General features: G+C 42.9%; 1 protein-coding gene across 1 annotated transcript in view; it reads right to left on the bottom strand.

Moving 5' to 3' along the window:
* Positions 1-13,433, bottom strand: part of LOC138085647 (adhesion G protein-coupled receptor E2-like) — a 91,931-nt gene extending 78,498 nt beyond the window's left edge. Inside the window, exons 1-2 of the mRNA XM_068980109.1 lie at positions 13,293-13,433; positions 9,690-9,971 (exon numbers count right to left, since the gene is read on the bottom strand). Coding sequence (XP_068836210.1) covers positions 9,690-9,971; positions 13,293-13,433 — 423 coding nt within the window. The remainder of the gene's footprint in view (positions 1-9,689; positions 9,972-13,292) is intronic.
* Positions 13,434-15,375: the final 1,942 nt, after the last annotated feature.

Genomic DNA, 15,375 nt, shown 5'->3' with positions numbered 1-15,375 from the left:
CCTCATGGTAAATACACACAGTAACTTTCTCCTGGATCAGGTGAGATCAAGGACTTTTCTAATATGTTTGGGTCAGACTCCTAGAGCATCAGCTCAGGTGTTCAATTGTGTCCTTCAATTCTTGGAAGAAGAAATTGCATGCCATAACCACATGGATCAACTTTTAATGATATCTTGCATCTTGGAAACTACTCTGAGAAGTCCAGTGAGATAAGAGACATGACTTGAGCTCCCATGTCCACCCTAAAGGAGTAAACCTGGCACAAGCATTTGCTTTCTTTTAATGTCTTAGCAATTAAGAATCACATTCATAAGAGAAGAAAAACCAAAGAATATTACATTTAATGAGGCCCTATGGGAATTCACTTTCAGAAGTCCCAAAAAGTTACATAATGCTTTTCCTCAGTATATTCAAGTCTTTCTCATCAAACTCAGGGTATGAGAAAACACAATTGTCTTGCAGAATCTTCGTGAGTGTCTCCACCTCCTCACTGTTTTAGGGGAATCTTCCAAATTTGTCCATCATTCAAGGAATTAACTGGACGGAAGGACATGAATATTTCGCTGACAATATCTGGGTGAGCCACAGCATCTTCATAGGTGTTGGAAAATATGGAGTAGCACAATGGCCATTTTCATTTGTGAATTTTTACATGAATCAATGGGGAAAACAAGATAAGAAAAATTTAATAATCAAGAGACATTTCAAAACAGATTCTTGATTTTGCAGAGGAAAGATTTTTTGAGATAAAGACTGTTTGGGGAAATGATGAGATTAGGTACAATATTGACTCACAGTTGACTGTACCCAGAGAAAGTAGACCAATTACATTCCTCTGAACACGTGTGTTGATTGCTCAGTCATGTCCAACTCTTTGTGACCCCATGGACTGTACCCCGTCAGGCTTCTCTGTCCATGAAATTCTCCAGGCAAGAACATTGGAGCGGGTAGCTATTTCCTCCTCCAGGGAATCTTCCTAACCCAGGGATTGAACTTGGGTCTCCTGCATTGGAGGCAGATTCTTTACCATCTGAACCACTAGAAATCTCATAAGCAACAGGGAACCAGGAAATGATACACAGGTTTCAGAATTTATGCTGCTTGGATTCTCAAAAGAGGCAGAGCTGCAGGTTCTCCTTTTGGGACTGTTCTTGCTGAAAGTGAAAGAGGAGAGTGAAAATGTTGGCTTAAAGCTCAACATTCAGAAAACTAAGATCATGGCATCTGGTCCCATCACTTCATGGCAAATAGATGGGGAAACAGTGACTGACTTTATTTTTCTGGGCTCCGAAATGACTGCAGATGGTGACTGCAGCCATGAAATTAAAAGATGCTTACTCCTTGGAAGGAAAGTTATGACCAATCTAGACAGCATATTGAAAGCAGAGACACTACTTTGTCAACAAAGGTCCATTTAGTCAAGGCTATGATTTTTCCAGTGGTCATCTACGGATGTGAGAGTTGGACTGTGAAGAAAGCTGAGAGCCAAAGAATTGATGCTTTTGAACTGTGGTGTTGGAGAAGACTCTTGAGAGTCCCTTGGACTGCAAGGAGATCCAACCAGTCCATCCTAAAGGAGATCAGTCCTGGGTGTTCATTGGAAGAACTGATGTTGAAGCTGAAACTCCAATACTTTGGCCACCTGATGTGAAGAGCTGACTCACTGGAAAGGACCCTGATGCTGGGAAAGATTGAGGGCAGGAGGAGAAGGGGATGACAGAGGATGAGATGGTTGGATGGCATCAGTGACTCAATGGACATGGGTTTAGGTGGGCTCCAGGAGTTGGTGATGGTCAGGAAGGCCTTATGTGCTGCAGTTCATGGGGTCGCTAAGAGTCAGACATGACTGAGTGACTGAACTGAACTAAAGGCATCCTGTAAATTGAAATGAACGTCCTCTTTAACACCATCTATTGTTTGGATTCTGACTTCTTTATTATAAGGGTCATCTTGGAATATATGAGACCTGCCCTGTACCACTGAGGACTGATTTCAGTTCACCACACAAACAGACACACACACAAGCATATGCAAACTCCTCTGTCCACACACACACCAGACCATTGCCTCCTGTGCTGTTCTTACTATATTTTCTCATACTCAGCTCCTGTGGTTAATCTATTAACACAAGTGGGTATAACTCAGTCTGACCGGATCACATCATTTCTGCAAAGAATGTAGAAATGGTAGCTGAAATTTCAATTTGTATGTTTCTTATGGACAAATAAAATTGAGGATCCAGATTGGCATACTCATTTTATGTCCTATATCAATGGAAACAGAAAGAATCTGCTCCATAAACAGGAAAAGAGAGAGAAAGAGAGAGAGAGAAATTGGACATGAATAAACATGAAAAGAGATCTAATAGCTCAAGTGGGTCCTGAGAGATGGTGAGAAAGAAAAAAAAATTCTTTTCACTCCAATTCTTATAGCTCCTTGATAGATAGGGAAAGTATATAAAGGAGTAAAATAAATTTGGTTAGTAGAGAAAATCAGTGATATTTTTATAGTATCAATCACTTGCAGATTCAAAGCTCCAAGAGAAAAATATGCTAAGGGAATAAGTCAACATGTCACCAAAGGAAATATGCAAAGTACAATCACATTGGGCATAATATGTATGAAGCAGTAGAAGGCTTGATTTTTTTTTCCCCCTGTGGCTCTTCCATACTTGTTTGACCAATTGGATTTTATATGATATTACAGGACATGAGACAAGTCTCTTTTATTTTCCTTAAGTGTCATCTTTTCTTTGCTATTCCTGGTTTCACATTTTTGATCTCTTTTGAAAGCAATCAGTGGAAACACTCTATTCCTGGCTCTTGCTTTGTACAAAGGTCCCCTTAGCCCACATTATTAAGTTCTTCACACAACATGGTAATTTATTTTCTAACTGTGAATGATCTTCACAAGATTCTTGTCTGGGGTTGCAGGTCATATGCATATATATTTTATTTTGTTGTACCTCACCATTATAATGCAAGTCTCAGAGAAGCAGGGCTTTCATTTGTGATATCAGCCATAATTTCTCAAAATGGTATGTGAATAGATGTGTACTTACATAGAAACAAATCTAAGAAAATGAGAAATTATGAAATAAAATGGTTGACAGATAATGAACTCAATTAAATAGAGTGGTATCATACAGCTGTATTCAACAAATGATTGGAGCACTGAAAACTGACTGAAATATGATGTACAATAGTAGTAATTAAATAATATTTACTTGAGTCAATATTAATAAAGCAAAGAATTTGATATAAGCAAACATAAGGTAGTACTAGTTGTAAAGAACCTGCCTGCCAATGCAGGAGATGCCAGAGATGTGGATTTGATCCCTGGGTGGGAGAATCCTCTGGAGAAGGAAATGGCAACCCACTCCAGTATTCTTGCCTGGAGAATCCCTTGGGCAGAGGAGCCTGGCAGGCTATGGCCCATAGGGTCACAAAGAGTTGAATACGACTGAAGCGACTTAGCAGAACTCTTTTGGCTTCTAGCAAATGTCCTGTTATTATTTGCTGAATGAATGAGAAATTAAGTTTCAGTACATGTGGACATTTAATATAGGACTAGATTTATTTCTTGTCCTATATTTTTGCCTGGAGAATCCCATGGACAGAGGAGCCTGGGGACTTATGGTCCATGGAGTCACAAAGATTCATTCCATTTATATGAGTCAATAGTACCAGCCTTCCTACACACATGAGCATGTTCTTTACTGCTTCTGGTGACTGGGAAATGAGCCCTTTGAAACACTATTTTTACAGAAATAACAGAGCAACCAAGAACACTGCTTCAAATATAAGAAAACTGGCAGGAATAATCAGCAGCAGACTATTCTCTTTGCTCTTACTTCTATTCACTTTTATCATTATAAAATAATGATAAAATAGCAGTTTGCTATTGCTGCATAACAAACTATCCTAAAAGCAAATGATACAACATAATCCCTTTCTTACCAAATGATAATGGATGCTGTCCAGAGCCCCACTTCTCTCTCAAGTATATAGTCAGCTATGAGTGTCTACACCTGTTTATAAGGCTGTTTAATAAGATGTGTGAAAAAAAGCACAGAAAATGGTGGAGGAGTAGGACGGGGAGACCACTTTCTTTCCCACAAATTCATTGAAAGATCATTTGAATGCTGAGGAAATTCCACAAAACAACTTCTGAACGCTGGCAGAGGACACCAGGCACCCAGAAAGGCACCCATTGTTTTTGTAAGGAGGTAGGTGGGCCTTAGAAAGCATCACTACGAACAAAGCTAGTGGAGGTGATGGAATTCCAGTTGAGCTGTTTCAAATCCTGAAAGATGATGCTGTGAAAGTGCTGCACTCAATATGCCAGCAAATTTGGAAAACTCAGCAGTGGCCACAGGACTGGAAAAGGTCAGTTTTTATTCCAATCCCAGAGAAAAGCAATGCCAAAGAATGCTCAAACTACAGCACAGTTGCACTCATCTCACATACTAGTAAAGTAATGCTCAAAATTCTCCAAGCCAGGCTTCAGCAATAGGTGAACCATGAACTTCCTGATGTTCAAGCTGGTTTTCGAAAAGGCAGAGAAGCCAGAGATCAAATGGCCAACATCCTCTGGATCATGGAAAAAGCAAGAGAGTTCCAGAAAAACATCTATTTCTGCTTTATTGACTATGCCAAAGCCTTTGACTGTGTGGATCACAATAACCTGTGGAAAATTCTGAGAGATGGAATACCAGACCACCTGACCTGCCTCTTGAGAAATCTGTATGCAGGTCAGGAAGCAACAGTTAGAACTGGACATGGAACAACAGACTGGTTCCAAATAGGGAAAGGAGTACGTCAAGGCTGTATATTGTCACCCTGCTTATTCAACTTATATGGAGAATACATCATGAGAAACGCTGGGCTGGAAGAAGCACAAGCTGGAATCAAGGTTTCTGGGAGAAATATCAATAACCTCAGATATGCAGATGACACCACCCTTATGGTAGAAAGTGAAGAGGAACTCAAAAGCCTCTTGATGAAAGTGAAAGAGGAGAGTGAAAAAGTTGGCTTAAAGCTCAACATTCAGAAAATGAAGATCATGGCATCTGGTGCCATCACTTCATGGGAAATAGATGGGGAAACAGTGGAAACAGTGTCAGACTTTATTGTTTTGGGCTCCAAAATCACTGCAGATGGTTACTGCAGACATGAAATTAAAAGACGCTTACTCCTTGGAAGAAAAGTTATGACCAACCTAGATAGCATGTTGAAAAGCAGAGATATTACTTTGCCAACAAAGGTCTGTCTAGTTAAGGCTATGGTTTTTCCTGTGGTCATGTATGGATGTGAGAGTTGGACTGTGAAGAAAGCTGAGTGCCAAAGAATTGACGCTTTTGAACTGTGGTGTTGGAGAAGACTCTTGAGAGTCCCTTGGACTGCCAGGAGATCCAACCAGTCCATTCTGAAGGAGATCAACCCTGGGATTTCTTTGGAAGGAATGATGCTAAGGCTGAAGCTCCAGTACTTTGGACACCTCATGCGAAGAGTTGACTCATTGGAAAAGACTCTGATGCTGGGAGGGACTGCGGGTAGGAGGAGAAGGGGACAACAGAGGATAAGACGGCTGGATGGCATCACAGACAAGATGGATGTGAGTCTGAGTGAACTCCGGGAGTTGGTGATGGACAGGGAGGCCTGGCGTGCTGCGATTCATGGGGTCGCAAAGAGTCGGACATGACTAAGCAACTGACCTGAACTGAGGACAAAATATAAAAGATAAAAAGAGAGACAAAAAAGTTAGGGATGGAGTCATAAAAGAGAAGTTTTCAAACACCAGGAGACCCTCTCACCGGCCGGTCTGTGGGGAGTTTTGGAATCTCAGAGGGCAACATAACCAGGAGGAAAAATAAATAAATAAAACCACAGATTACATGCCTAAGGGCAACTCCCTGTGGAGGAATAGCCCATCTGCTACCAGCAAGTGGGGGCTGAACAGTGAAGGGCGGGCTGCTTAGCTTAGAGTAGGGACTGGGCCTGAATGCCCTGAGGACAATCTGAGGGAGTTAACAAAGTGTGAGATAGCTAGAGAGAGAGAAGAGAGAGAGAGAGAGAGAGAGAGAGAGAGAGAGAGAGAGAGAGAGAGAGAGAGAGAGAGAGAGAGAACTTTCCCGCGAAAAGCTCTAATTCAAGACACTGCCAGGCTGCTCACAGAACAAAGGACTGAGAGAATACCAGAGGAGAGCTAGCCAGCAGCGGACCGGACAGGCCCATTCCCTGCTGGAGGCAGGGAGGCAGGCAGGCAGCAGCCAAAGCCAGAAAGGGGCATCCTCTACCAAACTGTGAGCAGGCTCCCAGTTGCTAACAAAGTCTTCCTGGGATCCTGGATGGTTGACATCCGACGGGAGGGTCACAGCAAGAGATCAGCTCTTCAGAGGAGACACATGGCACACCCGAGACAGCGCTCCCACTGCACACCCAGGAAACCAAGCAGCTGGGATCGGGGAGGTGATATGATGCCCAGCCCAGCTGGTGAGAGTGTGCTCACCAAGCACCTGGTTGCCTGAGCTGCTCGGACCTGGGAAGGGCACAAAACGCAGGCCCAACCGAGTCTGTGCCTTTGTGGAGTACCGGAGAATCTGAACCTGAAAGACCTGGGAAGTGCACGCAACCCAGGGCCCACTTTAGACAGTTTCCCTGCAGAGCAACTGGGAGCCTGAGCAGTGCAGACTGGGAAAGCACACACACCGTGAGTGGGGGCAAACCCAGTGTAGCCCAGACACTGCGAGCACTCCCCACACACGCCAGTGATATTAGTTTTCAGTGTTCCTCCCTCCCCACAGCACGACTGAACAAGTGAGCCTAAATAAGTGACCACCTTCGCCACCTTGTGTCAGGGTGGAAATTAGACACTGAAGAGACTTGGAAACAGAGGAAGCCGCTTTGGAGTGACAGGTGCGACAGATTAAAACCCTGTAGTTAGCAATGACTACATTGGAAGGGGCCATAGACCTTGAGAAGTATAAGCTGGAACAAGGAACTATCTGAAACTGAACTGATCCCATACTGCCCACAACAGCTCCAGAGAAATTCCTAGATACATTTTTGTTATTATCATTTTTTAGAATTTTAAGTCCTTTATTATTCCTTTAATTTTCATATTATAACCTACTATTACCTTGCAAAAAATACCCTAATTTCATATATATTTTTTATAATTTTTGTGATTTTTTTTAATATTGTATTTTTGAGAGTCTAACCTCTACTCTCAATATACCAGCAAGTTTGGAAAACTCAGCAGCTGCCACAGGACTGGAAAAGGTCAGTTTTCATCCCAATTCCAAAGAAAGGGAATGCCAAAGAATGCTCAAACTACTGCAATTGCACTCATCTCACACGCTAGTAGAGGAATGCTCAAAATTCCCCAGGCCAGACTTCAGCAATACGTGAACCATGAACTCCCTGATGTTCAAGCTGGTTTTCGAAAAGGCAGAGAAGCCAGAGATCAAATGGCCAACATCTGCTGGATCATGGAAAAAGCAAGAGAGTTCCAGAAAAACATCTATTTCTGCTTTATTGACTATGCCAAAGCCTTTGACTGTGTGGATCACAATAAACTGTGGAAAATTCTGAAAGAGATGGGAATACCAGACCACCTGACCTGCCTCTTGAGAAATCTGTATGCAGGTCAGGAAGCAACAGTTAGAACTGGACATGGAACAACAGACTGGTTCCAAATAGGGAAAGGAGTACGTCAAGGCTGTATATTGTCACCCTGCTTATTTAACTTCTATGCAGAGTACATCATGAGAAACGCTGGGCTGGAAGAAACACAAGCTGGAATCAAGGTTTCTGGGAGAAATATCAATAACCTCAGATATGCAGATGACACCACTCTTATGGCAGAAAGTGAAGAGGAACTCAAAAGCCTCTTGATGAAAGTGAAAGAGGAGAGTGAAAAAATTGGCTTAAAGCTCAACATTCAGAAAATGAAGATCATGGCATCTGGTGCCATCACTTCATGGGAAATAGATGGGGAAACAGTGGAAACAGTGTCAGACTTTATTGTTTTGGGCTCCAAAATCACTGCAGATGGTGACTGCAGCCATGAAATTAAAAGATGCTTACTCCTTGGAAGAAAAGTTATGACCAACCTAGATAGTATATTCAAAAGCAGAGACATTACTTTGCCGACTAAGGTCCGTCTAGTCAAGGCTACGGTTTTTCCAGTGGTCATGTATGGATGTGAGAGTCGGACTGTGAAGAAGGTTGAGCGCCAAAGAATTGATGCATTTGAACTGTGGTGTTGACGAATACTCTTGAGAGTCCCTTGGACTGCCAGGAGATCCAACCAGTCCATTCTGAAGGAGATCAACCCTGGGATTTCTTTGGAAGGGATTATGCTAAAGCTGAAGCTCCAGTACTTTGGCCACCTCATGCGAAGAGTTGACTCATTGGAAAAGACTCTGATGCTGGGAGGGATTGGGGGCAGGAGGAGAAGTGGATGACCCAGGATGAGATGGCTGGATGGCATCACGGACTCGATGGACATGAGTCTAAGTGAACTCCGGGAGATGGTGATGGACAGAGAGGCCTGGTGTGCTGTGATTCATGGGGTCGCAAAGAGTCGGACACAACTGAGCGACTGAACTGAACTGAACTGAACTGAACCTCTACTCTAGATTTTTTTGCTTTTGAATTGCCGATTTTTTAAAATTTTACTTTATTTTACTTTACAATACTGTATTGGTTTTGCCATACATCAACATGAATCTGCCATGGGTGTACACATGTTCTCAATCCTGAACCTCCCTACCACCTCCCTCCCACCTCCCTCCCACCTCCTCCCTCCCCCCTCCCCCCTCCTCCCTCCCCCCTCCCCTCCCCCCTCCTCCCTCCACCCTCCCCCCTCCTCCCTACCCCCTCCCCCTTCCCCCCTCCTCCCTCCCCCTCCTCCTTCCCCCCCCTCCCTCCCCATACCATCTCTTTGCTTTTTGGTGTTTGTTATCAGTTTTTTACCTTTAAGAATCCAATCGTCAGTACCCATTTTTACTTAGGAGTGTGATTACTGGCTTGATTGCCCTCTCCCCCTTTTGATTCTCCTTTTTCTCCCCTAGGTCACCTCTATCTCCTCCCTCTCCCTTCTCTTCTCTACCAATTCTGTGAGTCTCTTTGGGTATTCTCGGCTGTGGAGAACACTTAGGGAATTAATTGCTGGCTAGATCTGTCTCTCTCCTTTTGACCTTCCGCCCCATATTCTCCTCCTGGTCACCTCTATCTCCTTCCTACTTCTTCTCTTTTCTATGTAACTCTGTGAACCTCTCTGGGTGTTCCAGGCTGTGGAGAGCACATAGGGATTTGATTACTGGCTAGATTGCTTTCTTCTCTTTTGAATCCCTCTCTCCTCCTCCTGTTCATGGGGTTATCAAAGCAAGAATACTGAAGTGGTTTGCCATTCTTTTCTCCAGTGGACCACATTCTATCAGACCTCTCCACCATGACCCGTCCAATTTGGGTGGCCCACATGGCATGGCTTAGTTTCATTGAGTTACACAAGGCTGTGGTCCATGTGATCAGATTGGCTAGTTTTCTGTGATTATGGTTTCAGCGTGTTTGCCCTCTAATGCTCTCTTGCAATACCTACCGTCTTACTTGGGTTTCTCTTAACTTGGATGTGGGGTATCTCTTCATGGCTGCTCCAGCAAAGCACAGCCACAGCTCCTTACCTTGGACGAGGTCACCCCTCCTGATCTTGAATGTGGAGTAGCTCCTCTCAGCCCTCCTGCACCCATGCAGCCACTACTACATGGACATGTGGTTGCTCCTCTTGGCTGCTGCCCCTGACCTCGAACGTGGGGTAAAACCTCCTGGCCGCCACCCCTGACCTCGGACGTGGGTGTGCTCAGAGGAAGGTGTAAAAACAGGCTGAGTTGCCAACCCTGTCCTTTGTTAGCAAATTCACAGTCAGCTGGCCAGGTTGCAACACAACCTGGCAAAATGATAGGATACTGAAAGAGGAAATGCCCAGGTCAGTAAGTGCCCAATATGCTACTGGAGATCAGTGGAGATATCACTCCAAAAAGAGTGAAGGGATGGAGCCAAAGCAAAAACAATACCCAGCTGTGGATGTGACTGGTGATAGAAGCTAAAGAGCAATATTGCATAGGAACCTGGAATGTGGAAGTGGTCAAACAGGAGATAGTAAGAGTGAATGTTGACATTCTAGGAATCAGTGAACTAAAATGGACTGGAATGGGTGAATTTAACTCAGATGACCATTATATCTACTACTGTGTGCAGGAATCCATTAAAAGAAATGGAGGAGCCATCATGGTCAACAAAAGAGTCCGAAATGCAGTACTTGGATGCAGTCTCAAAAACGACAGAATGATCTCTGTTCGTTTCCAAGGCAAAGCATTCCATATCACGGTAATGCAAGCCAATGCCCCAACCAGTAATGATGAAGGAGCTGAAGTTGAATGGTTCTATGAAGACCTACAAGACATTTTAGAACTAACACCCAAAAAAGATGTCCTTTTCATTATAGGGGACTGGAATGCAAAAGTATGAAGTCAAGAAACACCTGGAGTAACAGACAAATTTGTCCTTGGAGTATGGAATGAAGCAGGGCAAAGGCTAACAGAGTTTTGCCAAGAGAACGCACTAGTCATAGCAAACACCCTCTTCCAACCACACAAGAGAAGATTCTACACATGGACATATATCCAGATGGTCAACACTGAAATCAGATTGATTATATTCTTTGTAGCCAAAGATGGAGAAGCTCTATACAGTCAGCAAAAACAAGACTGGGAGCTGACTTTGGCTCAGATCGTGAACTCCTTATTGCCAAATTCAGACTTGAATTGAAGAAAGTAGGGAAAACCACTAGACCATTCAGGTATGACCTAAATCAAACCCCTTGTGATTATACAGTGGAAGTGAGAAATAGATTTAAGCGACTAGATCTGATAGAGTGCCTGATGAACTATGGATGGAGATTTGTGACATTGTACAGGAGACAGGGATCAAGGCCATTCCATGGAAAAGAAATGCAAAAAAGCAAAATGGCTGTCTGAGGAGGCCTTATAAATAGCTTTGAAAAGAAAAGACACAAAAAGCAAAGGAGAAAAGGAAAGATATAAGCATCTGAATGCAGAGTTCCAGAGAAGAGCAAGGAGAGATAAGAAAGCCTTCCCCAGTGATTAATGCAAAGAAAGAGAGGAAAACAACAGAATGGGAAAGACTAGAGATCTTTTCAAGAAAATTAGAGATATCAGAGGAACATTTCATGCAAAGATGGGCTTGATAAAGGACAGAAATGGTAAGGACCTAACAAAAGACAAAGACTGGCTGAATGGATAAAAAAACAAGACCCCGATATGCTATCTACAAGAGATCCACCTCAAATCAAGGGCCACATACAGACTGAAAGTGAAGGGCTAGAAAAGATAATTCATGCAATTGGAGACCAAACAAAAACGAAAACAAAAACAAAAAAAACCCACAAAAAAAGCAGGAGTAGCAATAATCATATCAGATAAAATGACTTTGAAATAAAGGCTGTGAAAAGAAACAGAGAAGGAGACTACATAATGATCAAAGGATCAATCCAAGAAGAAGATAAAAGGATTATAAATATATATGCACCCAACATAGGAGCACCACAATATGTAAGGCAAATGCTAACAAATATGAAAGGGGAAATTCACAATAACACAATAATAGTGGGAGACTTTAATATTCCACTCACACCTATGGATAGATCAACTAAACAGGAAATTAGCAAGGAAAGAAACTTTAAATGATACAATGGACCAGTTAAACCTAATTGATATCTACAGCATTTCACCCCCAATGAATTTCACCTTTTTCTCAAGTACACATGAAACTTTCTCCAGGATAGATTACATCCTGGGCCATAAATCTAGCCTTGGTAAATTCAAAGAAATTGAAATCATTCCAAGCATCTTTTCTGATCAGAATGCAGTAAGATTAGATGTCAACTACAGGAAAGAAACTATTAAAAATTCCAACATATGGAGGCTAAACAACACACTTCTAAATAACTAACAAATCACAGAAGAAATAAAAATCTGCATAGAAACAAATGAAAATGAAAACACAACAATCCCAAACCTGTGGGACTCAGTAAAAGCAGTGCTAAGGGGAAAGTTCATAGCAATACAAACTTACCTCAAGAAACAAGAAAAAAGTCAAATAAATAACCCAACTCTACACTTAAAGCAACTAGAAAAAGAAGAAATGAAGAACCCCAGGGTGAGTAGAAGGAAAGAAATTGTAAAAATTGGGGCAGAAATAAATGAAAAAAAAAAAAAAAACAACAACCCCAAAAAACAAAGGAGACCAAAGCAAAAATCAACAATGCTAAAAACTGGTTCTTTGAGAAGATAAGTAAAATAGACAAACTATTAGCCAGACTCAACAAGAAACAGGGAAGAATCAAATCAATAAAATTAGAAGCGAAAATGGAGAAATCACAACAGACAACACCAAAATACAAAAGATCATAAGAGACTACTGTCAGCAACTATATGCCAATAAAATGGACAACTTGTAAGAAATGGACAAATTCTTAGAAAAGTATAACTTTCCATAACTGAACCAGGAAGAAATAGAACATCTTAACAGACCCATCACAACCACAGAAATCAAAACTGTAATAAGAAATCTTCCAGAGCCCAATCCAAGATGGCAGAAGAATAGGACGGGGAGACCAGTTTCTCCACCGTAAATTCATCAAAAGAACATTTGAACACTGAGTAAATTCCACAAAACAACTTCTGAATGCTGGCAGAGGACATCAGACACCCAGAAAAGCAGCCCATTGTCTTTGAAAGGAGGTAGGAAAAAATATAAAAGATAAAAAGAGGGACAGAAGAGGTAGGGTCAGAGCTCCAACCTGGGAAGAGAGTCTTAAAAAAGAGAGAAGTTTCCAAACACCAGGAAACACTCTCACTGCCAAGTCTGTGGCGAGCCTTGGAACCACATAGGGCAACATAACAGGGAGGAAAAATAAATAAATTATTAAAACTGACAGATTATGTGCCCAATGAAAACTCCCAGTGGAGAAGCAGCGCAGATGCCTGCATCCGCCACTAGCAAGCGGGGGCTGGGCAGGGAGGCGCGGGCTGCATTGCTAGAGTAAGGATTGAGTCTGAATGTCCCGAGGGCAATCTGAGGGAACTAACTTGGGCTAGCAAACCAGACTGTGGGATAGCTACCACGCGAAAAGCCCTAACCTAAGACACCACCAGGCCCGCTCACAGAACAAAGGACTGAGCAGAGCTAGCTGGCTGCAGACTGACCCATCCCCCTCCAGTGACAGGCAGGCGAGGGCAGCCAGAGCCCAAAAGGGGCAATCGTGGCCCAAGAGAGGCATTATCTACCAAGCTGCAAGCAGGCTTCGTTGCTAACCAAGACTTCTTGGGATTCTGGACGGTCAACATTCACCTGAGAAGGTGTGCTGGTTGTACACCCAGAAAACCGAGCTGCAGGGTCGGGGGAGGAGATAAGTCACAGCGACCATGCTGGTCAAACACCTGGTCACCTAAGCTGCTCGGACCTGGGAAGGGCACAAAACTCAGGCCCAACCGATTCTGCGCCTCTGAGGACCACCCAAGGACCTGAACCTGAGCAGCTTAGACCTGGGAAGTGCATACAACCCAGGGCCAGCCTCAGACAGTTCCCAGCAGAGCAACCTAGAGCCTAAGCAGTGTAGACAGGGAAAGCACACATGCCGTGAGCGGGGACAAACCCAGTGTGGCTGAGACACTGCGAGCACATGCCAGTGTTATTTGTTGGCAGCATCCCTCCCCCCCCACGACTGAACAAGTGAGCCTAAAAAAGAGTCCACCACCATTCCGTTGTATAAGGGTGGAAATTAGACACTGAAGAGACCAGCGAACAGAAAAAGCTAAAACAGAGAGAACCTCCTTGGAAGTGACAGGTGCAATAGATTAAAACTCTGTAGTTAGTACCGACGACATAGGAAGGGGCCTATAGATCTTGAGAAATATAAGACGGACCAAGGAACTATCCGAACATGAGCTGACTTTCACACTGCCCACAACACCACCAGAGAAAGTACTAGATATATTACTATTTTTACTATCATTCTTTAATTTAAAAAATTAAAAAAACTTTAAGTTCTCTATTACTCCTTCAATTTTCATTTTTATAACCTACTATTACTTTGCAAAAATAAGAGACTCTATTTTTAAAGCAAACTTCATATATATATATATTTTATAATTTTTGTGATTCTTTCTCTTTTTCTTTAGTATTAAATTTTTGAAAATCCAACCTCTACTCTAGATTTTAATTTTTGCTTTTTGGTATTTGTTATCAATTTTGTACCTTTAAGAACCCAATCTTCAGTACCCATTTTTACTTGGGTGTGAGATTACTGGCTTGACTGTTCTCGCCCTCTTTGGTCTCTCTTTTTTCTCCACCAGGTCGCCTCTATCTCCTCCCTCCCCCTTCTTTTCTGTACCCAACTCTGTGAATCTCTTGTGTGTTCCGGATGGTGGAGAACACTTAGGGAACTGATTACTGGCTGGATCTGTCTTTTTCCTTTTGATTCCCTCTTTATCCTCCTGGCCACCTCTGTCTCCTTCCTTCCTCTTCTCTTCTCTGTATAACTTCATGAACATCTCTGAGCAGTCCAGATGTGGAGAGCACATAGGGAAGTAATTACTGGCTAGCTTGCTCTCTCCTCTTTTGATTCCCCATCTTCTCCTCCTGTCACCTCGATCTTCCTCCTCCCTCCTTTCTTCTCCATGTAACTCTGTGAACCTCTCTGGGTGCCCCTCACTGTGGAGAAACTTTTCATCTTTAACCTAGATGTTTTATCAATGGTGCTGTATAGATGGAGAAGTTTTGAGGCTACTGCAAAAATATGAGTGAAAACCAGAAGCAGGAGGCTTAAGTCCAAATCCTGAGAACATCAGAGAACTCCTGACTCCAGGGAACATTAATTGGCAGGAACTCATCAAACGCCTCCATACCTACACTTAAGCCAAGCACCACCCAAGGGCCAACAGGTTCCAGAGCAAGACATGCCAAGCAAATTCTCCAGCAACACAGGAACATAGCCCTGGGTTTCAATATACAGGCTGCCCAAAGTTATTCCAAACCCACTGACATCTCATAACTCATTGCTGGACACTTCACTGCATTCCAGAGAGAAGAAATCCAGCTCCACCCACCAGAACACTGGTGCAAGCTTCCCTAACCAGGAATCCTTGACAAGCCACCTGTACAACCCCACTCATAGTGAGGAACTTCTACAATAAAAGGAACTCCACAAACTGCCAGGATACAGAAAGGCCACACCAAGCACAGCAATATAAACAAGGTGAAGAGACAGAGGAATACCCAGCAGGTAAA

Source organism: Capricornis sumatraensis, chromosome 9 (genome assembly GCF_032405125.1).
Source record: "Capricornis sumatraensis isolate serow.1 chromosome 9, serow.2, whole genome shotgun sequence".
Lineage (NCBI taxonomy): Eukaryota > Metazoa > Chordata > Mammalia > Artiodactyla > Bovidae > Capricornis > Capricornis sumatraensis.
The sequence above is the reverse complement of the archived record's forward strand: the minus strand, read 5'-3'. Positions and strand labels throughout refer to the sequence as shown.